Source organism: Acomys minous (genome assembly GCF_964271855.1).
Source record: "Acomys minous genome assembly, chromosome: 1".
Taxonomy (NCBI): Eukaryota; Metazoa; Chordata; class Mammalia; order Rodentia; family Muridae; genus Acomys; species Acomys minous.
In genome coordinates this window covers 2,796,712-2,818,112 of record NC_140483.1, presented here as the reverse complement: position 1 = coordinate 2,818,112, position 21,401 = coordinate 2,796,712, and the positions used below count along the sequence as shown (strand labels likewise).

At 50.5% G+C, this 21,401-nt stretch overlaps 1 protein-coding gene and 1 long non-coding RNA gene across 2 annotated transcripts; one reads left to right on the top strand and one right to left on the bottom strand.

Moving 5' to 3' along the window:
• Nucleotides 1-8,218: 8,218 nt before the first annotated feature.
• Nucleotides 8,219-19,751, bottom strand: SERTAD4 (SERTA domain containing 4). Its single transcript, XM_084779925.1, has 4 exons — nt 19,449-19,751; nt 15,212-15,403; nt 13,640-13,755; nt 8,219-10,756 (listed from the first exon to the last, which is right to left on the bottom strand). Exons 2-4 carry the CDS (start codon nt 15,384-15,386, stop codon nt 9,938-9,940), a joined length of 1,110 nt encoding a protein of 369 aa, XP_084636051.1. The 5' UTR covers nt 15,387-15,403; nt 19,449-19,751; the 3' UTR covers nt 8,219-9,937.
• Nucleotides 16,476-20,528, top strand: LOC311596474. The gene is made up of 2 exons (XR_014778856.1): nt 16,476-19,050; nt 20,031-20,528. It is a non-coding gene; the product is annotated as an uncharacterized lncRNA (long non-coding RNA).
• The last annotated feature ends 873 nt before the right edge of the window (nt 20,529-21,401 follow it).

The window sequence follows — 21,401 nt, the reverse complement described above, 5'->3', positions numbered from 1 at the left end:
GGCAGCTGGTAAAGCAACTGCAACAAACCCACTGGTTCGGCGAACTGGACAGTTCCTGGGAGGGACTTTCCTTGTCCGTGAACAGGCATTTCTGGCCCCTCAGTGTCTCAGAGGACACAGGTGTTCCTGCAGGTGTTCCTCATGCCGTTTTTTTGTTTGTTTTTGTTTTGTTTTTGAGGCTGTAGTGCAGGGAGGGAAGTCCCATGGCTACTATCGCATAGCATGCAAGACTCCAGCACTGAACCCCAGTGGTTGCCCCTTTTACCACTCCCAGGTCCTACCAAGCATCCGGCTTCAGTAGAGGTGTGCCTCGGCTTGGGAACACTATGCAGCTGAGGAGCAGAGAGACCATCTGAGTTTAAAGATGACACATAAAACGGGATGAGAGTCTGAAGGAGGGGGCACCAACTTACTTGATCGGATACTGAAATTTCCCTCTTGCTGGAGAGCATGGTGTTGGGGTGTACCTCAGCTGGTAGAGCACATGCCTGGCATGCGTGAAGCTCTAAGTCCGTGTTGACTCCTGGAACGGCACAAACCGTAAGCCAGGTGTGGTGATGCAGGCCTGAAATCCCAGAAGAGTGGAGACAGAAGGCTCAGGAGTTCAAGGTCATCCTCAGATACATAATGAGCTCCAATCTGGACCACATAGACTCTCAAATAGGAAAACAAACAAAAACAAAAACAGTGCAAAATATATCCTAGTTTTGTGGTCGGGCAGGGCCTCAGAATTTTGACCATTTGAATGCTGCTTTGATCTCTCCTGTCAGGTGCAGGCACACAGAGCCACTGAGCTTAAATCATCTAAGAATTTTAACTCAGCACCATGCCTCGCTGGGATTTTTTTCCCCCTGAATAGAGACTATGTCTAAAGGAACAGCCCATTCAATATGGTAACTGACTCAACCTGAACTTTGGCAAATGATGTGACAAGTCAGGAGCTGGGAGATTGTATCTTTTTCCTTGTAAGGGACATGGCTTATCCCCTGCGCACAGCCAGTGTTCTAAATGATTCTGTCTTCAAAACAAATTGCATTTATTAAGGATAATGCATTCACCCTCTTAGCCAGTTTTTCCCCCCGGTTTGTGATAACTGTGTTAACCCAGAGATGATTTAATTCAAGCCCAAGGAAGAGAAATCTGACATGGCTTTGCCCATGCAGCCACTTCCCTATGCTTCTGGAACATTAGATGCGACGTCGCAGGAGCGCCAATGGTGACTTGACTTCCACGGCCAGCTAAAAGTCCTGGACCATGGCCTTCAGCCTCAAGCTCACTGTAGAGAGCCCAGAGCCCAGAGCCCAGAGAGTGTCCTGGTCCTTTAGAGCTGCCTACAAGGCATTTGGGGCAGCGAAGTCTGGGGATTCATTCATCACACACATCCCAAATGCACACACGGAGAGTCACCTCCCCAATATGGAGGTTCGAGTCCCACCTCTGGTACAAGGTTCATGCCAGGCACTTCAAAAATGTCAACAGCTGTGCATGTAACAACACAGCATGCACTGTAACACCCTGGACAACAAAGACTCCGAGGGGCATGCCACTCTCTGGGGCATGGGGCTGGCTTGTTGGCAGCAGTGGTGGGGCATGGCTCTGCATTGAGGCCGTCTGGCCCTGTCATAGCTAGGGTCTCTGCTGCTATGAAGAGACACCATGAGCATGGCAACTCTCATAAAGGAACACATTCCCCCTACCCAGATCTGCCCAACGGACAGGACATTCTCTACAGTTGAGTGGAGAGTGGGGACTGACTTTCATACGAACTCTGGTGGCCCATATTTGACCACGTCCCCTGGATGGGGAGGCCTGGTGGCACTCAGAGGAAGGACAGCAGGCTACCAAGAAGAGACTTGATACCCTATGAGCATATACAGGGGGAGGAGGTCTCCTTCAGTCACAGTCATAAGGGAGGGGAGAAGGGGAAAGCAGGAGGGAGGGAGGAATGGGAGGATACAAGGGATGGGATAACCATTGAGATGTAATATGAATAAATTAATAAAATATATATTAAAAATAAAATAAAGGAACACATTTAACTGGGGCTGGCTTACAGTTGAGAGGTTTAGCCCATTGTCATCACGGCGGGGAACAAGGCAGCGTGCGGACAGACATGGTGCTGGAGATGGAGCGGAGAGTCCTACATCTTGATCTGTAGACAGAGGAAGTGAACAGTGATTCACTAAGCCTGGCCTTAAGCACCTGAGACCTCACAGCCCGCCCCCCTCAGGGACACACCTACTCCAACAAGGCCACACCTCCAATAGCGCCACTCCCTGTGGTCCAAGCCTCCAAACACAGGAGTCTATTCAAACCACCACAGGCCCCAAACCCTGCCTTACACTTCAAGCCCCTGCTGTATTCCGACCTTGCAAGAAAGTTGCTGCTGCTATGCTGCCTGAACTGAGTGGGAAGGTGTCTTGGGCCACACTTCCACCTCTGGGCTGAGTGGGCTGCGAATGTCTACAGACCTGGGGGACAGTGTAAGAAGCGTTTCCAGCTCTGGAAAAGGAAATCGAGCGGAGAAAGCTCAGTCTTCCGATGTTTTTCCTGTCTTCTGAGATTTGACAAAGGGATAAGATGTGTGGGAAGGGTTGTAAGCTTTGTCCCAGGTGAAAGCAATCTTGGCTGGCTTTGCCCCTTGGAAACACCACGGATACATTGTAATGGACTGGATGGAGCCATCCTGAGTCTGATATTCAGGAAGCTGATGGGGGGAGTGAACACTTTAGCTGGGCTATTGTGTTTCTAGTCGAACATTGATGGGAGGAGGGATCCTGACCCATTGTAGCCTGAGAGAGACACAGCGGAGGAGAGAGAAGGCTGCAGTTTTTTGGAGCAGGATCACAAGTGGATTTGGAGAGACCAGCGTACAGGCCAGAGACACCTGGGGATCCGTCCCATGGAACAGATACTGGGAGGTTTATTCTTGTTTCCCTTTAACCTTTTTCCCCTCTTGTATAGGATAGTTGAGTTGTATAATAAAGTCTAATTGTTAAGAAACAGAGCCAACAAGTGGCGGCCCACGTTGGGCGCCAATTACTGTGTTTTTACATTACATGTTTTATTTATAGGCCTGGCTAGTAATCAGTGAAGACACAGACACTTGTTATATTTTAAAATAGCCTTAGTTAACCTGGGGCAGGGCAGATATCAATCCTCTAAACTACTTTTTATAGTGGGGCAGACATGGGATCCTTGTCTCAATCCCATGTCATCTGTTTTTAATAACTTCTAATAACTAATAATAATAACTCCCATTCATAATCCTAAATATTTGTTAATATTCTTTATCTGGGCCGAATTCTCTATCCACACCAGCCATGTGTTTTTTCTTTAGCTAACCCATGGCAGCCTTCCTCTCTTCCCTTTACGTCTCTCTCTTTCTCCTTTTTTTGTGGCAGTTTTTTTTTCACAATTCCTCTCTCCTAGACCCACCTATCTCCTGTCCTGTCCAGGTGGGATAGCTTTTTATTAAGCAAAAGGTTGGTCACAGAAACAGTAAGCAGTAATTAGCATCAAAATACCTTACCATCTCCAAACAAAGATGTTTTCTGTGTAACATTTCCTTCTGGGCACACACACTGGAGCCTGTTTCTCAATTTCTTGCAGAGATGTTCAGATGCTGCCCTGGGTGTACTTTACAGCAGTCCACTACCCCCTCCCCGCCCCCTTGACAGCAAGGCAAGCAGAGCCACACAGAGCACGGCTCACCTCTGTTCCGTCGCCTTGGTAGGCACCTGCAGGGGTGTCCAGGAGCAGCAGAGCTGGGCTGAATGTCTGAGGCTGGGTTCGGCTGCTCCCCTGCAATGGCCTGGATGGAGCCCAGTCTAGCTTGGGCGGCACAAGCCAGAGTGTCCTTCCCACAGAGCTGGCAACTGTAACAGCTCTTTTCCATGCATGTTCTCCCAGCCCCAAGAGAAAGCATCCAGTCAGATTTTTGTCTCTAAATCATGGGAATAGTTAAAAACAAAAACAAAAAACAAAAAACAAAAAACACCACCAACAACAAAGCAGGACTGAGAAGTAGGCAATTGCATGAGAGTAGGTTCATTCAGCTTCATTTTTTCTTATCAGTTTTATTGTGGCCAAAAGCAGGTGTATCAAGCTATGAGTGAGTAGTTTGCATTTTTTTTTTTTTTTTGTTTTTTGAGACAGGGTCTCTCTGTGTAGCCTTGGCTGTCCTGGACTCACTTTGTAGACCAGGCTGGCCTCGTACTCACAGCGATCCGCCTGCCCCTGCCTCCCGAGTGCTGGGATTAAAGGCGTGCGCCACCACGCCCGGCTGTAGTTTGCATTTTTAAAATTAACAAATCAGATTGATACTAAGGGAAAAAACAAAACACCCCCCCCAAAAAAAAAAACCCCAACAACCGTAGTCAGCCCAGAAGAGAGCTGTTGGCAGAAAGAAGCTGCGGCCGTTCCCAGGGAGGTTTGCACCAGCAGCAGCCGAGGCTGTGTGAGTTCCCTCTGTTTAGTCATCGCTCTTCGCCCATCACAGACACTGAAGGGAAGTGCAGAGACAGGAAATTACAGGCTATTTTAAACAGCATGTTTTATTAAACTCACTTGCTGATGCACTTCATGGCAGGATGCGAGACTCAAGTGCTCATAACTTCATCTTTGCAAGTATTTTTCCTAAGTGAGTTCTCCCACTAATACACAGTGTGCACTGGGGCTAGAAGCGGCCTCTAAACAGCCTTCCCTCCCCGCAAGCCCCGCCCCTCGCAGGTCAGGGAGCACATCACTTCAGAGAGGGACTTTAGAAACGTGAAGAGCATACACTTTGCTCACAGGATGCAAGTGTAACACCACAAAAGCAACAGCTGGAGCCTAGAAGTAAACTGTAAGCTCACAAATGCATCCACTGTAAACCGCAGAACCACCAGATCACGGCAGCGTGGCTGGGGAGAGGGCTCACCACACAGGCATGAGGCTCTACCCAGCGCCACGTCAAACGCCGGGTATGGCCGGGTGTACCTGTAATGCAGTGCTGGGAGACAGTGTGGACAGGAGGGCTCCAGGGCCCGCTGGCCCGTCAGTGTAGCTGTTAAAAAATTAGGGGATCTAGGGTGATGGTTCGTTTGGCAACATGTTTGCTCCACAAGTACATTGGCTCTGTCTTTGGCACCCAAGTAACAGGCAGGTATGGCAACACGTGTCTGCAATCCCAACACTGGAGTGGTAGAGACAGGAGAAGCCCTGGGGTTCACTGGCCAGTGAGCCTCACCAAACCAGTGAGCTCGAAGTCCAGGGACACACCCTGTCTCAAAAATAAAACGGAGAGTGACTGGGGAAAGATAACCTTAGGTGGGCCTGTAGATCCCCTGTGTATATGTGCACCTACACACACGTGTACACATACATGCAGCGTGTGCACACGCAATCATGAAAGGGGTTACTGAAGGCATATGATATAGCTTCTTTTTTTTTTTAAACCTAAATGCTGATTTCATTGCTCTTTCCTGAGTTGTTCTGTGTGGTGGTGATGTCATTACACGGGCCCCTTGGCTTTTCGGAGACCTAGGAAGCTTGCCAGAGAGTTGCAAGTTCATTCAAGGGTCTATCATAAACATAAATTTGAACAACTTGAGGCTGGAGAGATGGCTCAGTGGTTAAGAGCACTGGCTGTTCTTCCTGAGGTCCTGAGTTCAATTCCCAGCAACCACACGGCAGTTCACAACCATCTATGATGAGATCTGGTGCCCTCTTCTGACACACAGGCAGAACACTGCATATGTAATAAATCAATCTTCTAAAGAAATTGAACAACTCATTTCCTCATCTGCTCTCAGTCGTATGAGGGATATAGACACCCACCTGCAGTGGAAGAAACCTGCCACCTTGTCTGCTGTTTGGCCCTGACGTTGGCATTTCTTGGTGCTCAGGTCTCTTTGCCAGGAAGGAAGCACTTGGTGCAGGTGTATGTGCGCCGTATGCATGTCTGGCTGGCGGTGCTCTACAGGAGTCTGCTTCCGGTGCGACTGACACCCAGCAGTTGAATGACAAAGCAGCATGCTGGACCTTCTAAGTCTCAGTTGCCTTGAAAGATCACACTGGAGAGGCTCTGCTCAGTTACTAAACGGTGATGTCTAGCTTTAAGCTTCTCTCTCCAACCTATCCCTAAGGTGCTCTCAAGGTGTAGTGCAGGTAATAGGGTTTCAAGAGTGGGGGCAGACGGGTGTGGAGGGACACGCTGTGAAACAGAACCCTTGGGACGCAGGGCATGTGAAGCTCTGAGTTCAAGGCCAGTCTGCTCTATAGAGAGAGTTCTGGAACAGCCAGGGCTACATAGAGAAACCCTGTCTCAAAAAAAAAAAAAAAAAAAAAAAAAAAAGAAGCCAGGCGGTGGTGGCGCACACCTTTAATCTCAGCATTTGGGAGGCAGAGGCAGGTGGATCGCTGTGAGTTCGAGGCCAGCCTGGTCTACAAAGCGAATCCAGGATAGCCAAGGCTACACAGAGAAACCATGTCTCAGAAAAAAAGAAAAAGAAAAAAAAGAAAAGAAAAAAGGATAAAGAAAAAAGTAAGGAAAGAAGACAGGAAGGAAAAGGAAAGGAAAGGAAAAAATGGGGGCAGACAATGCTGTCAGGCTGTCTTCTATAACTGCCCATGGTTGGGACAGGAAGGGGCAGGAATGACAGCATACAAACAAACATGCCGCGGAATTGTAGGGGGTGATGTTGTAGAGGAGGACTTTTCTTTTTTCTTTTTTTGAATTTATTTATTTTTGAGACAGGCTTTCTCTGTGCAGCCTTGGCAGTCCTGGCCTTGTTTTGTAGACCAGGCTGGCCTCAAACTCATAGAGATGCCTCTGCCTCCCAGAGTGTGCCAGGCTTAACGGTTTCATTTTTTTCTTTTAAAGACCTGACCTGAAGTATCCCAGCTGGCTTCATGTTTGCCATACTTGTCACAAAGTTGAACTTTGGTGCTCTCATCTCCACCGCTCCAGCTGGGATTACAGGTGTGTGGGCCACGCTGCCCATGCAGTGAGGGTGTCTGAACGCAGAGCACAGCATGATAGGCAGCTGCAGTTCAAGCAACTCAGGGCCACTTGGGTTATTTGGTTGGTTTTTTTCCCAAATAAATTTGTGTGCTTTCATGCCTGTGTTCAAGTGTGTGCAGGTGCAGGTGTGTGTGCACGTGCACATGCGTGCCTATGCCTGTGGAGGCCAGAGGTCAGCCTCACGCATTAGGTTTCAGGAACTGTGCTTTTTGTTTTTTGAGACAAGGTCTCTCAGTGGCTTGAGCTCACCAAGTAGGCTAGGGGGACCCGTCAAAAAAAACCTCCAGGGACCCTCAGGCCACCACACCCTGCTTACTTATGTGTCTAAGCATCACAAAGAGCCCAGCAGCTGAGGGTTCACGACTGGAGTGGCTTGGCCACTGGGGAGACCTAGCTATCACTGCTTGGGTGGCTGCCACAGTGCTGAGAATCAGGAGGCAGACAGGAAGCGCTCATGCATTCACACTGATGACGTCATTGCCATTATCCAGATGCCTGTACGGGGCCTTTTGTGTGCTTGTTTGTTTTAGAAAAAGAGGGTTTGTTTCTTTGTTTGTTGTTTTTGTTTTTTCAGTATTCTGGAAATGTCCTAGAAACAAACCCCAAAGGACTAACAGGAACAGAGTCTAGTGCTGTACATGAGTGAGTCTACTGCATTCTGCAGAGCAGATACATCAACCTGCTCATGTGCACACTGTCAAAACCCACCATCTCACTGGGCTGGGTCAGCATCTGAGATCCCGGCAAGAGGAGCTTGGGTGAGCCTGGACCATGGAGTAGGACCCTTGTCTTAACCCTGCTCCCCAAATACCACAGGATGAGCACACCAAGACCACACTGTCTGGAGATGCTGGGGTGGAAGAAGCAAAGGGGGCAAAGCCAGTCCCTCACAATTAAATCACTGCACAGCACCACACTGGCAAGGCAGTTGATATGTTTGACAAATTAATTTGCCTTCAACCAGACCTCCCTCTTTATCAGATAAAACTCGAACGCAGTCCCCTGGCTGTTACCACCGCTCAGACGGGGCATCTTCCTAACCTGACATCTCACAGAGCGCAGGCCTGAGCTCCTTCTTATGAGCTTTCCCTGTTTAAACACCCGGTGGCTGCCAGCCACACTGCTCCTAGACATTCTGAAGGTTTTTTGTTTTTATAGAGAGAAGCATGAAAAAGAGAACTAGCCACTAAAATGAAATTTGTAAAAACATAATGATTTTTGATCATTTTAATAAATATATATCAAGAAAACCTCACTTTATTACAACACAGTCTTGTACAAGCACCTATCACCTAAAATTTTCAACACCAAAATGTTCATCGAATATTGAAAATAAAGGACAAAACATTACTAGACTATTCAGCCATAACACAGGAACATGTTTTAAAAATTGGTCCTTGCGGACAAGTGCCCAAACGATCTACTCATACACTGTATGAATGAGACCTATTTAATATTAATAGCAATAGTTAAAAAAAAAAAGCCTCATCTTGGAGAAAGTGGGAGAACTTACGCGTTCCCTCCATTTGGCATTTTGTTCCTGTGAGTAACTGTGTTAAAAGGACCCAGTCACGTAGACCTATCCTTGGCCTTGGGACCTGCGGTTCACGCTGGTGGGACTGGTCCAGAGTGTCGTGGGGACACTCGCCGACGCGCAAATTCAAGGTATCGTTGAGTAGTATGTTGGCCAAACGCACAGTGACGATGACGACAGTGTCCCACTTCTCCAAGATAACGCTCCACAACCTACAGCCTTTACATTCTTTAAGATAGAACGTATTGATCACCACCTCACCTATTAGCTTTGTGCTTCTCAATCAACAGCGAAAGTCATATATAGAAACCACATGCTCTTAAGAGTCTAAACGCATGAAATGATGCAAAACAGGTCAAAGTATAACGCATGCCACGGGCTGTGAACATCACTGGACAAGAAAACAAAACAACCCAACACTGGGAAAGCCCAGACCTGGCAACCACCCGTTGGCATGGAAAAGCCCAGGTGCCTTTCCCCCCCATTCCTAATGGCCTTCCTACTGTCTCCTCCACCTCTACCCAAAATGTCAGACCCACAGCCACTGGGCGTCAAAAACAAAGGAAAAGAGGATGGTGAATCAAAAGCAGAACACAATAGTTCGAAGTTAAGTTTCCAATCGCGTGGATCCACCCTGTGTGTTTTTTTCCTATTTGTTAAATCCCTGCTGTAACTCTGATTTATCCTTAATTTTCACATTGGCAAAAATTAAGATAAAGTAAGGCACCCAAGATCGCCCTGTATGCCACCTATTTCCCCATCACCAAGACGCCCCCGTGCGCTTCCTCCCTACTTGCCCCATCAAAGCCGGGCCTGTACAGCAGCTCTCTGGCCACCCACCGGCCGTCACAGGCCAGTCGGCCTTCAGGGAGCATCAGCGCAGATCCTGCCACGTGCTCTTCATTCCGTCCCAACTGGTCCAATACACGCTCACGGAACCATTCCATCTGGCTTCCTGTCTTCAGCCTTTTACTCAGGAAAAGAAAACACTGTACCATATAGGAGCAGGCGTCTCTGCTGGTTGTGCTGACTTGTTTACCAAACGACTACCTCATCAACTGGCAGACATGTGGAACTTGGCTAGCGGCGGGCTCCTTGGAGGGGCGGTGGGAATATAACAAGGGCACGCTGCCCTCTAGCTCATCTACGGAGTTTCTTTTTAAAGAAAACTAAGATATACTTTTAAACATGAAGTTGGCTTTCCTTGGCAAAAATCACATTAATAAGTGGCTTGTGGCTGCCTCCTGTACACATGTTTTGTGCAATCTGCTCTCCGGGCAGTGAAACAACACGGAGAGGTCACTGTGTAATTGTATCAGTTTGTACAAAACTACAAAATCCACTCAAAGTAAAACTCGGCCATGCTGTGCGTGCTCCCGCGTGCCGGTGGAGGGCAGTCACACCTTACTCCCTCGGCTGCAGCACAGTTTGTTGCTGGGGGAGGAGAGCTCCTTTTTCCTTAAAGACTTTTTCCAGGACTCATTCACATGGTTTTTCTCATTGTAGCCAGTCTCAAAATAATCATAAAATTGGCTTTTGCACTCAAAATCAAGGTCATTTCCCACAGGTTCCTGGCTGAGGGCGTCTCCATCTCTGCTGGGTTCCTGACTCAGTTTCCCATCGCTGTTGAATTTGGCCTTTTCCTGGACACCAAGTGACCTAATGTTAGTGACAAAAATTTCATTGGCAGGTATTTGGCTCTTGTAAATAGGTGCACCACCTATATCAAAGTCCACGTGGTGGGAACAAGTAGGCAAGGGCAGAGGGGAGGAAGGGGAGGAGGAAGAGGAAGATGAGGAGGAGGAAGTGGAGGAGGAAGAAGAGAGGGACGGGGAGGAAGAGGTGGAAGTGGCCCCGGGAGCAGCCAAGGAGCTTCCAACGCCGGCACTGGCAGAAACGGGTAGATTCAGGCAGTGGCCCCCGCACTCCTGGTAAAAACAGCAAGTGTGGAACTTTTCCCACTCCTCCTTGGCCACCCGGGGCCGTTTCCTGTACGGACAGTCCTGAGCCAGGAACCACTCTTGGGCAGAGGTGCCGCCCAGGGAGCAGGCGGGGAGGCACCAGCTGTTCTGCATCAGGATCTCCCCGTGGATCCTCTTCATCAGGTTGTTGATGAGGACGGATCTGCGCAGGTACACTTCCGGGTCGTCTATGAACCTCAGCTTCTCCAAGGACATGTAAAGGACGTGTGCTCGCTCCTCGAAAACAGAGACGGTCTGGAACCAGAGACAGGGGGACGCTTAGGAAACGAAGTGTGTGAAGACACCATCACCGCCGGAGGCTGGCCCTACTGCCCCAGTCCCCTCCTGTTCCTGGCTCCCTGGTGCTGACCAAGCAGCACCCAGCCATTGGCTCAGTCACAGTGAAGGGGACGCCAGACACAGCCAACCTGAGCTGCCAGAGGTCAGGGTAGCAGCTGCTGTGGGGGTCCCCGAAGCCGCACACGGAGGATTCAGGTGGACCTGGCTGTCGATGACCAGGGGTGCTCTGGGTGAAATGTATCAAGCTGAATTTCACACACCTTATTTGTGCAGAGGCACACTCATGCATTTCACAGCAGCATGCTTTTATTTTATTTTTTTATTTTTTTGGTTTTTCGAGACAGGGTTTCTCTGTGTTAGCCTTGGCTGTCCTGGACTCACTTTGTAGACCAGGCTGGCCTCGAACCCACAGCGATCCGCCTGCCTCTACCTCCCGAGTGGTGGGATTAAAGGCGTGCGCCACCACGCCCAGCAGCAGCATGTTTTTAAATTTATCTATTTAAAAAAATATTTATATTACTATTGTTGTTGATTTAGTTTTTGAGACTAAGTCTCCCTATTGTATATCCTGGAACTCATTATGGAGACCAAGGTAGCCTTAAACTCACAGAGATCTGCCTGCCTCTGCCACCTGGACGCTGGGATTAAGGCCTGTGCCCTCCCTACTGGCTGGAAGATCACTTTTATGTATGTGAGTGTTTGCCAGCATGTTTGTCTGTGCATTGCCTGAGTGCCCAGTCCCCACGCCCAAGAGGTGGGAGGTGGGAAGAGGGCACTGGATTCCTTGGAATCGGACTTAAACCCAGTTCTGAGACGCCAAATGGGTGCTAGAAACAGAACCCAGGTCCTCTGCAAGGGCAGCCAGTGCTCTTAACTGCTGAACCGTCTCTTCAGCCCCAGTACATTTTTTTAAAAACTCCAGATGCAGGTTCTAACGGGCACATATCAGAGTCTGGATTGTACCCCGGAGGAGCACTGCAGGGCTACACACCCGTGACCTGCCTTGTTTGCTAAGAGGGGACTTGAAGTCAAGTGAGGCTCAGCCCAGGCAGGACCCGACAAATGAGGGACCAATTTACTTGTGGGACTGGTGGAAAAGAGCGGCAGAGAGAAGCTGGGGGTGAGGTGGGGGACGCAGTCCTGGGCTGTGTGAGGCTGTCTTAACCTGTAAGAAGTGAGACATGGCCTTGCTATGTAGCCTGGACTGCCCTGGAACTCACAATGTACCCCAACTGGAAACCTCACATACCCATAGCACGGAAACAAAAGAGATAAATATGGTGCCTTTTTACAAACAGGCAAGAGCAACACTGATAGGAAGGTGGGGGCAGGGAGACAGAACATATGGGCTGGGTGGGGTCAGGGAGCCGATGGAAGCAGAGCAGCAGCTGTGGAGCTCAGCATCTGGCCACTCGGCTCTGGCTCCTCCTTGCTGAGCTCAGAGGAGCTCTGGAGGGAAGGTACCACAGATAAAAGAGCTGACGCTTAGATGCCCGGTTCTTAACTCTATGCACTTTCTCCACTGTGTTATTTCTTCACTTGTGTCAAAACAAAACAAAATAAAACAAAACAAAAAAACCAGCCATCTTTGGTCCTTCCTTGGGAATTAATACTGATTTTTTTTTTTTTTTTTGGTTTTTCGAGACAGGGTTTCTCTGTGTAGCCTTGGCTGTCCTGGACCCACTTTGTAGACCAGGCTGGCTTTGAACTCACAGCGATCCATCTGCCCCTGCCTCCCGAGTGCTGGGATTAAAGGTGTGCGCCACCACACCCGGCTTAATACTGAATTTTAACAATCCTGACATGTGTTAAGATGTAGGATGAGGCCAGATGTGGTGGCGCACGCCTTTAATCCCAGCACTCGGGAGGCAGAGGCAGGTGGATCGCTGTGAGTTCGAGGCCAGCCTGGTCTACAAAGCAAGTCCAGGACAGCCAAGGCTACACAGAGAAACCCTGTCTCAAAAAAAAAAAAAAAGATGTAGGATGAACAGTGTGCCCACTATGCACACACACCCAAGGATGAGACCCTGACCCCTCCACGCCCAGGTGGTCAGGGCAATCCTGGATAAGCACCCAACCAACACACAGCGGTGGCCTTGAAGCCACATGCATCTCCCAACACTCAATGCCGCAGAGCCGGCCTAGCTCTCAGCCTAGGAATATTAAATCCCAGGCAAAAAGATGTGTGCTTCCTTACATAATTTTATTATTTCTGGGCAAAGAATTTCTTTCTAGTTCCTTCTTCAAGGACTTGTGAAAAGAAACACAGGCCCCATCCTAGTTAGGGTTTCTATTGCTGTAATAAAACATCAGGAAGAAAGCAACCTGGGGGGAAAGGGTTTATCCATCTCACCTTTCCACAGCACAGATCACTGCTTAAAGGAAGTCAGGATGGGAGTTCAAACAGGGCAGGAACCTGCAGGCAGGAGCCAAGGCAGAGGCCGTGGAGGGTGCTGCTCACCGGCTTGCTCCTCATGGCTTGCTCAGCCTGCTTTCTTATAGAACCCAGGGCCACCAGCCCAGGGATGGCCCCACCCACAGTGGGCGGGCCGCCCATCAATCACTGCCCTATAGGCTTGAGGCAGTGGGACCTTACGGAGGCGGAGGCGGTTTTTTCCCCCCCTCACTTGAAGTTCCCTGCTCTCAGATGACTTTACAGTGTGACACACTGACATAAAACTATCCAGTACAGGTTCCCCCAAAAGATGACAGCGATTCATGCGGCCCCACAAATAAGCGGCTCTCTTCTATTGCGTGGGTGGAACAGTTTGCTGTCTGGGATGGTTCGTGTGAGGACCAGCAAAGCTGCTAATGGAGTAACTACTGTTCGGAACATACTTTATGGCTGCAGCTGCTGAGTGATGGGTGGACATCCTCCTCTCCCGCATGCTTTCTCTTGAAGTGTGCGACCTTGGACGTGCTTGTCGGACTTGGATTTCCCCGGTAATGTGATCCTGTGGTAACAAATCAGACAGACAAATGACACGAGCCTGCCAGCGGTTCTCCAAGGAACATGCTTTCGTTCCCTTTGTCTCCAGTGGCTGACTCGGCTACAACCCTGTCTGTACATGCAGTGATGAAAAACAAACATTTGTCCTCATGGTTGCTATCGGATGGAATCCTGTGAGCCTGGGAAGGTAAAGATTTCCAGGCAGAATGAGAGGGAAGTGTCACCCACCGTCCATCATTTTTAAAGCACTCTGCCTAAGCCAACGGCAAAATCCTCGGGTGGTAGTGGGGTCTGTGACCGATCTGAGGTGATACTAACACGTACTCAGACGCCTCACACAGGCGGGAGAGAAGTCACTTTCAGATCTGGTAAACAAATGCAGACTTATATGGGGAATTTATAACGATTTTTCTTTAGAAATACAAAGCTAAATTTTAAAGTTTAAAATTTGGAGTAATTAAATTCTGTTCCACTCCTTTGAGTACTTTAAAACATTTTCAGGAACCAGATTTTCATAAAGCTTATATTCCAGGTCTTTTAAAAAACAAAAGCCAACTGGGCGTGGTGACACATGCCTGTAGTCCCAGCACTCGGGAGGCAGAGGCAGGTGGATCGCTGTGAGTTCGAGGCCAGCCTGGTCTACAAAGTGAGTCTAGGACAGCCAAGGCTACACAGAGAAACCATGTCTAGAAAAACAAAAAAAATCAAAATCAAAAACAAAAAACAAAACCCCAAAGCCAATTGGGTGTGGTGATGCACGCCTGTAGTCCCAGCACCCAGGGAAGCAGAGGCAAGAGGATCTTTGTGAGTTCAAGGCCAGCCTGGTCTATAAAGCAAGTCCGGGATAGCTAAACCCTGTCCTGAAAAACAAAAGCAAAAATAAAACAAAAAACAAAACACCAACCAGATCTATCACTGAATAAAAACTCAAAGGAAGGATATATTTCTATTTTCTTGGCCACCATTTGGTCCACAGAGCAGCAGCTTGAAGCCGTGGCAGGAGATGCATTGTGGGACGGAGCTCAGGCTGTGGAGCCGTTGACCATGCATTTCCACGGATCCAAGCCCAGACTTTTGGTATCTAGTTCAGGCCCTTTAAAAATGCTGTTCCAGTGGGGCTGGAGATGGCTCAGAGGTTAAGAGCATACACCGCCTACTCTTCTAGAGGTCCTGAGTTCAATTCCTAGCAACCACATGGTGGCTCACAACTATGTATAGTGAGATTGTGTGCCCTCTTGGTGGGCAGGCAGGCATGCAGGCATAGCATTGTATACATAATAAATAAATAAATAAATAAATAAATAAATAAATAAATAAATCTTTTTAAGAAACCCTGCTGCTCCAGGATGTCCACAGCAGGCCGACTGCAGGCTTCTGAAATTTAACTAGGCTTTCCCAAGGAGACCCACTCCATGGCCTGAGGAGACACCACCCGCTAAAGAGAAGGCGAAAGGCAGTACCTGCCAGTTGTGGGCTGGCTCCCTGGTCTCCCTGTGAAGGAACCTGTGCTGGCCCTGGGGGGCTCGCACCTCTGTAGCTGTCAGCCTCCCATAGCGTTTGGTACCCGGCAATTTCAGCAGCTCCTTCTGAGACCATGGGCTCGCAGAATCTATTCCTGGACAGAACCAGCGTCATCTCTGACGGCCTCAGATCTGGGGGACAGAGGGGACAGGGTGGGGTAGATAAAGAGGCCCCGTTAGGAGCCAGCCCGAGGAAGCGCTCAGCATCTTTCTGTGCTGGAAGAAACTTTTACTTCCTGTCCCTCCCCTTCACCCCAAACCATTTGATTACTTTTCCAAGGAAACCTTAGCAAGCTCTGGCTGCTGTCAGCTCAGCCTCGGGGATCAGCAAGCTGCATTTCAGAGCGGATCTTTAGAACCGGTTCCTTATTGTTCTTAGATCCCCTCAGCCTCTCAGACAAGCTGCTCTGCCTCCCCACGCATTTTCCTCCTGACCTTTCAAACACACCTCTGAGAGGAAGGGCCAGAACACCCCTGCCTCCCTTCTACTAAAAAGGTGAAATCAATTTTCTACTCAAGGCCCTCTGAGACCCCGATCTGATGAGATCTGATAATCAGTTGGGGGGGGTGGGGGTGGGGGACAGAACTCCCTAGGGTCTTCCCAACACTTGCGGAGGCCAAGTCTTTTCCCAGCTCTCTCCTCTCTCTCTTCCCAGTTCCTCCTCTCCACCCAGGGTTTCCCCCACTCTCTCCTCCCAGGGTGAAGCAGACAGACACTTGGTAGTTGTTTCCACAGCCCTGATCGGCCTGAACTGGATCTGCCTCCAGTCAAAACACTGCGAGATGAAGACAGAAAATTGGCTCCAGTTTCCAGCCGTGAGTTGCAGTCCCACAGGAGCCAAGCACAACATCAACCAAGCAGCAGAATATTAAACAGGAGCCAGGGCTTCGGGCAGAGGCAGCCAATGATTCTTTACACTGCGAAGCCAGATGCAAGGCAGGAACTTTCCAAGAGTCAACGCATCACGGCCCTCCCTCCTCCCTGGTTCCCGCCCTGACCTCAGGCCTCTCGGGTGCTCTGTGATGTTCCCAGACTCTCATCCTGGCTAATCCAGGCTACCAGGCCACAGTCCCACAGTCCCAGACAGCAACAGCAAGACCCTGGGGCCGCAGGCTGGAGGGCAGACCTGGCACCTTCAGGACATCCAGGCCTGCATGGCTTGTTTGTGTTTTAAGGAACTGTCACCAGCCTTGCTTGCTGAAGATGGATTTTTTTTTCCTTCCAAAACAGCAGGACCCCAGTTCATTCTTTGCCTTCTGGCTAGGGCAAGGGTGAACTTGCCACTGCCTCATGGAGAATATTATTCCCCACATGTTATGACACCCGTGCACTTCCAGGAGAAAGGGGAGGACGTAGGTTCAGCAGCGTGGCAGTCCTCTGGATGCCAGAGCTGCTGGCAGCGGACTGTCTCTCACCAGGCACCTGTGGTCTCAGTTCAGCCTCAGCCTGAGGAAGACAGGGCAGGGTCTCTAATCAGCGGGTGCAGTATGGCTGACTTGGGCCTCAAGTGTACCCTTCCATTTTCTTTCCAAAGAGATATTAGAAACGCCTTAGGAAAAGTGTGTGTGTGTGTGTGTGTGTGTGTGTGTGTGTGTGTGTGTGTAAAATAATTATCTATCAAGAAATGGTGAGCGATGTCATTTATTTTACTCTTTCAGACATCAACAAAGAAATTTTGTCTCCACCAATTTAACAAACTCATCCCTTTGGTCTCTTTTACCCTCAAACTCTGTAGCCCCTAAAGACTCAGGAAGCCATGCCTCAGCCTCGCCTGAAGGACACCTGTATCCAAAAGTGTCACAGCTGGGATCACACCAGACCGTGGCTCTTTCTGACTGACAGTCACTTCCGCTGAGGATTCTGGGAAGAAGCTCCAAGCCTTTGCCTGGTGGGACTTTTATTACATATAAACAAAAGCAGGTTGACAAACCCTTGCCCTGAAAGAAAGAGAAGGTCTTCCAGGCCCCTGGCAGCAATTACTGCTGCTTAATAGGACATTAATGGGCCCTGGGCTGCTGACGGCAGCCAGAGTTTGTTTATGCCGTAATGACTCGGGGAGCAGCGTTTCTGTTGTTAAGGCTCTCAGGGCTTCTATTTGTTAGCATTGTTTACAACATATGAAATTCCATCATTACGCATTTGAACTTGAAATGTGGCATAGTCGGTTTATTTTATTTTATTTTTTTAGCGTGGCTGTTTCATTTCTTTTCTTTTTTTCAAATTGGAAACTGTTACACACAGGCTCCTAACTGGGAGAGGCTGGGTTCTGCAAGAGATTTATTTAAGCTGGAATAAAACATGAATGAGCTGGAACTATTTGGGGGGGGGCGGGGAGGAGAGTCTGCACTTGAACCTCCCTGGTCTATTTAGAACTCACACTGACGTTAACCAATTAGAGGCAAGTGTAGTGTTCAGGAGGCACCGGGCTTTACGGCACTGGGCACTGATGCCTAGCGTGGATGCAGAAATCCACGTTCACAAACGTATGCTGCTAATACGAAACACAGCCACAATGATGTATACAACAGAGATTTTGTTTGAAGATCAGAAACGAGAGGATTAAAACCTAGAGTGTCGCTGCACTAACTTGTAGTCCGCAGGTTTCCGTGCAGCTGTTTGGCCTCTGTGGTGATGCTGTGGAGTGGCCCCTCCAGCCACATGTGAGCATTTTATACCGAGCGTTCGTCATACAGGCAGTTCTGTACAATTCGGTTTTTCGGGATGAAGCCATCATGGTGTGAAAAGCCGCGGCTCAGGGGCGCCAGGACTCTAACAGGGACTACTGGACGTTAAAGCACAGGGCAGAAGGGCCGTCCCTCTTCCTCTCACACTGGGAATCACAGAGCATTTTATATAAGGCGCCTCTAGGCAGCTGGAGGATGAGAGTCCAACCCTGAACAGCATGTGGTGACTGGGGCGAGCCAGAGAACCGCAGTGCTCTGTCCAGGGGAGGCAAGCGACTTCCCCACCCACGGACTCCACGTGGTCCCAGACAGGATCTCAACTGTCCGCTTCACCCAATGGTGGAGGAAGGGTCTGGATGCGTAGAACAAAACCCTTCAACGCCTCAAACCCGACAGGTGTCGCTTTTTGCAGGGGGCTTATTGCAGGCCCTGGTGGTGTCCCTGGAAGTGCACTGTCCAGCTGCGGTCCCCGGTCCCGGGGGGCTAAGAGCTCCCGGCCGAGGGACTTGGGGTTGGGAATGCAGGTGTGGGGGCGACTAAGGTAGTCAGCGGTTCCCTGTTGGGAGTTTTGGGGTCAGCTTTCTCAGCCCAGGCCCAAGATGGGGTGCTGGGGTGTTACGGGTCGGTTACCCAGGGTCTCACACAGACGCACCCTGGAGACTGGTGTCACTGCCCTTAAGTCTCTTTCCTGGACAGAGGGCACCGTCCAACTAGCCTCGGGCCGCCGGGAAAAGTAAACAGCCCAAGTGTCTGGGAACAAAGGCAAGTTGTCTTCCAAGGTGCTAGAGCCCAGTGCCTCTCCTGAAGAATAAGGGCTATGATTATTCGCTCTCTTTCTAAAAACCAAGTTTCCTTCTATGGGAAATACACGCCAAGGTGGGATTCCAAGGCTATGACTCACGGCGGCTGGCGGGGCCGCACTCCAGCCCGCAGCTGCCAGTGTCCTTCGCCGAGCCGCTGCCGCCCGCGCCCTGCGCGCTCCTGGGCCCAGGGTGGACCTCGGTGCCCCGCTCCTGCGCCGGGGCGCTCGGGAAAGTTGCGGGGCCGATAAGGCTAGCAGAGGCGGGGGCGTGGGCCTCACAGCCCGCGGGGAGGTGAGCCGAGGACAGCGCCGCCCGCAGTCCGGAGCAGGGGCGGGCGAGGAGGTGGCGGGTGGGGGGGAGGTGATGGTGGGGGATACAAGGTGTCAGCTCCGGTAGCGGCGCCTTGTTCCGCGGAGCGCGCGCCCCTGCGCCCCGCAGGGCCTCCTCCCTAGCCTCCAGACCCCAAGCCGACCCTCCTGCCACCCGGGGACACAGGACTCGCCGCTACGGGGAGGGGGGGGGATGTCTTCGTCCACCGCCCGGGTCGCCTCGTGCGCGCCACGGCTCCCTGGAAGAGCGCGCAGCCCCGGAGAGCGCGCGCCGCCCCCGCGCCCCGCTGTGTCCAGCTGCGCCCTAGCCCCACGCGCGACCTTCCCCGCCCCCGCGCGCCCTGGGGTCACGGCTCTTACCGCGCACCGCGCGCTCCAGCCGCCGCCGTCCTCCGTGCGGCTGCCGCTGCCCACGCGCCTCCCGGGCCCTGTCGGCGTGGCCCGGTGCGCGGCGGCCGAGGTCCCCGCAGGTCCCGCCGCCGCCGCCGCCGCCGCAGACGGTTATGGAAATGAGCCGCTGTGTCTGGCGAGGAGCGCGAGAAACCCGTCAATCCTGTTTGCCATTTCCCCGCGGATTTCCGAGCTGGGCTCTGCTGGATGCCCCCGGGGCGAGAGGGAACCTGACAAGCGCGCTCCCCGCCTCCCACTGCTCTGCCAGCTCGCGGGGCGCCGCGCCCCCGCCCGCCCTGCCTCCGCCCCCGCTCCGCCTCCGCCCTCGGGGCCGCGCGGGCCGCTCCCGCCCGCAGCCCGAGACCCCACGCGCGCAGCCCGCCCGGGGCAGGGGCTGCAGCGCCCAAAGCATTCACTGCAACCTGCCCAGACATCTATTTTTTTTTTTTAAATTTTGGTTTAGTTTTCTTTTTGTGTGTGCGTGTGATTTAAGAAAAAAAAAATCTGTGCCTTTCCCACCCTTTGCTAAAGACTTTCTTTCCGTCTGTACAGCACACGGAGATGAGAAACAGATGTCGGAGCTGGACTGAGCCTTGCTCTCCCCCGCCTGCCCGCTCCCTTCCCCTCAGCCCGTGTGTAACAAGGCAGCACTGGTCCTGTGGCCACGTGAATTGGCAGCTCCTGGGTGCGGATGCCCGTGGGGAAAACCTCCAAGAAAAACAAAACAAAACTAATAAAGAAGATTGCTCTTGGTGGAAAGCCTGTGACAGAAGCTCAAGTCACTTTATTTGACAAATAGTGATTTCTCCCTCTTCCTGTAGTGGATTCAATTGGAGTTTAGCTTTTGTGTGGGTTTTTGTTGGGTTTTTTGTTTGTTTGTTTGTTTGTTTGTTTTGTTTTGGAGGCAGGGTCTCACGGTGTAGACCTGGCTGGCCATGAACTAAAAGAGATCTGCTTGCCTCTGCCTCCCAAGTGCTACTATTACAGGTATGTGCCACCACGCGTGGCTGGCCTTTCTTTCTTTCTTTTCTTTTCTTTTCTTTTCTTTTTTTTTTTTAACAAAAACTAAAAAACCAAAAAAGCCCAAACTACATGAATTCATAACTGCTGTCTGGGGACCCTCCATCATGGAAGGCCACGTAAGGAAGGAAGAGGCTTAAAAGGAGTGGAGCAGACAAAGCGGGAAGGGGCGCGGGGTGGGGGCGGGGGTGGGGGTGGGGGAAGGCACCTGGGCAAAGTCTTGAGACCGTGGATGCTACTTCGCCAGAGGCGCTGACTGTCTCGTTGTGATCCTCCCGCCTGCAAGAGCCAGGCCTCTGACTGCCTGGTCTCTGCGATTCCAGGAGGTGCACAGACTGCAAGCCAGGGGGGTGGGAGAGGATCAGCCGCTGCAGATTGAGCTCCGTCTGATTTGCATGTTTATTTCCTAGAATTGTAATTAAATTTGTGTAATAAATGTTTTCCATTTCATTTGTACACTCAAACTTTGGGTGACTGACATGCAGCTAAGTGAATTTCCTTTTTTTTTTTTATAAAGCAAATGTGCTTTATTCAATAAAGCAGCATATATTAACCATCTTTAGGACGAACCTATTTAGACGGTGTTTCTATTGAACTTTGTGCATCAAAGATTCTTAGGGATCAGGGTGCCAAGAGAACAATTTTGAAAGCAGGAGGCTATGGCCATCGGATTTCACTTTTTCCAAAAGACAGTCCAGGGCTGCATGCCTGAAATTGGGCATTGGTTATTCATCTTGGCTTCTTTCCAAACCATGTTAAATTGCCCTGCCTCATGCCAATGTAGGTATTAGATGAGGATTTCAGAATTTTAAAGATGACTTTTCTACTTCATTCTGCAAGAGGCCCGAGTCTGAGGAGGGAGGAAGGCAAGGCGGGCACAACTGCATTTAAAGCAGTGCAACA

Excerpts from the sequence above, each read along its gene's own strand:
- SERTAD4 (XM_084779925.1), bottom strand. The coding sequence starts at position 15,386 with ATGACGCTGGTTCTGTCCAGGAATAGATTCTGCGAGCCCATGGTCTCA. Across the intron at positions 13,756-15,211 it reads AGCCAGCCCACAACTGGCAG|GATCACATTACCGGGGAAAT; the intron begins GTACTGCCTTTC and ends TTGTTACCACAG. Across the intron at positions 10,757-13,639 it reads TCAGCAGCTGCAGCCATAAA|ACCGTCTCTGTTTTCGAGGA; the intron begins GTATGTTCCGAA and ends CTCTGGTTCCAG.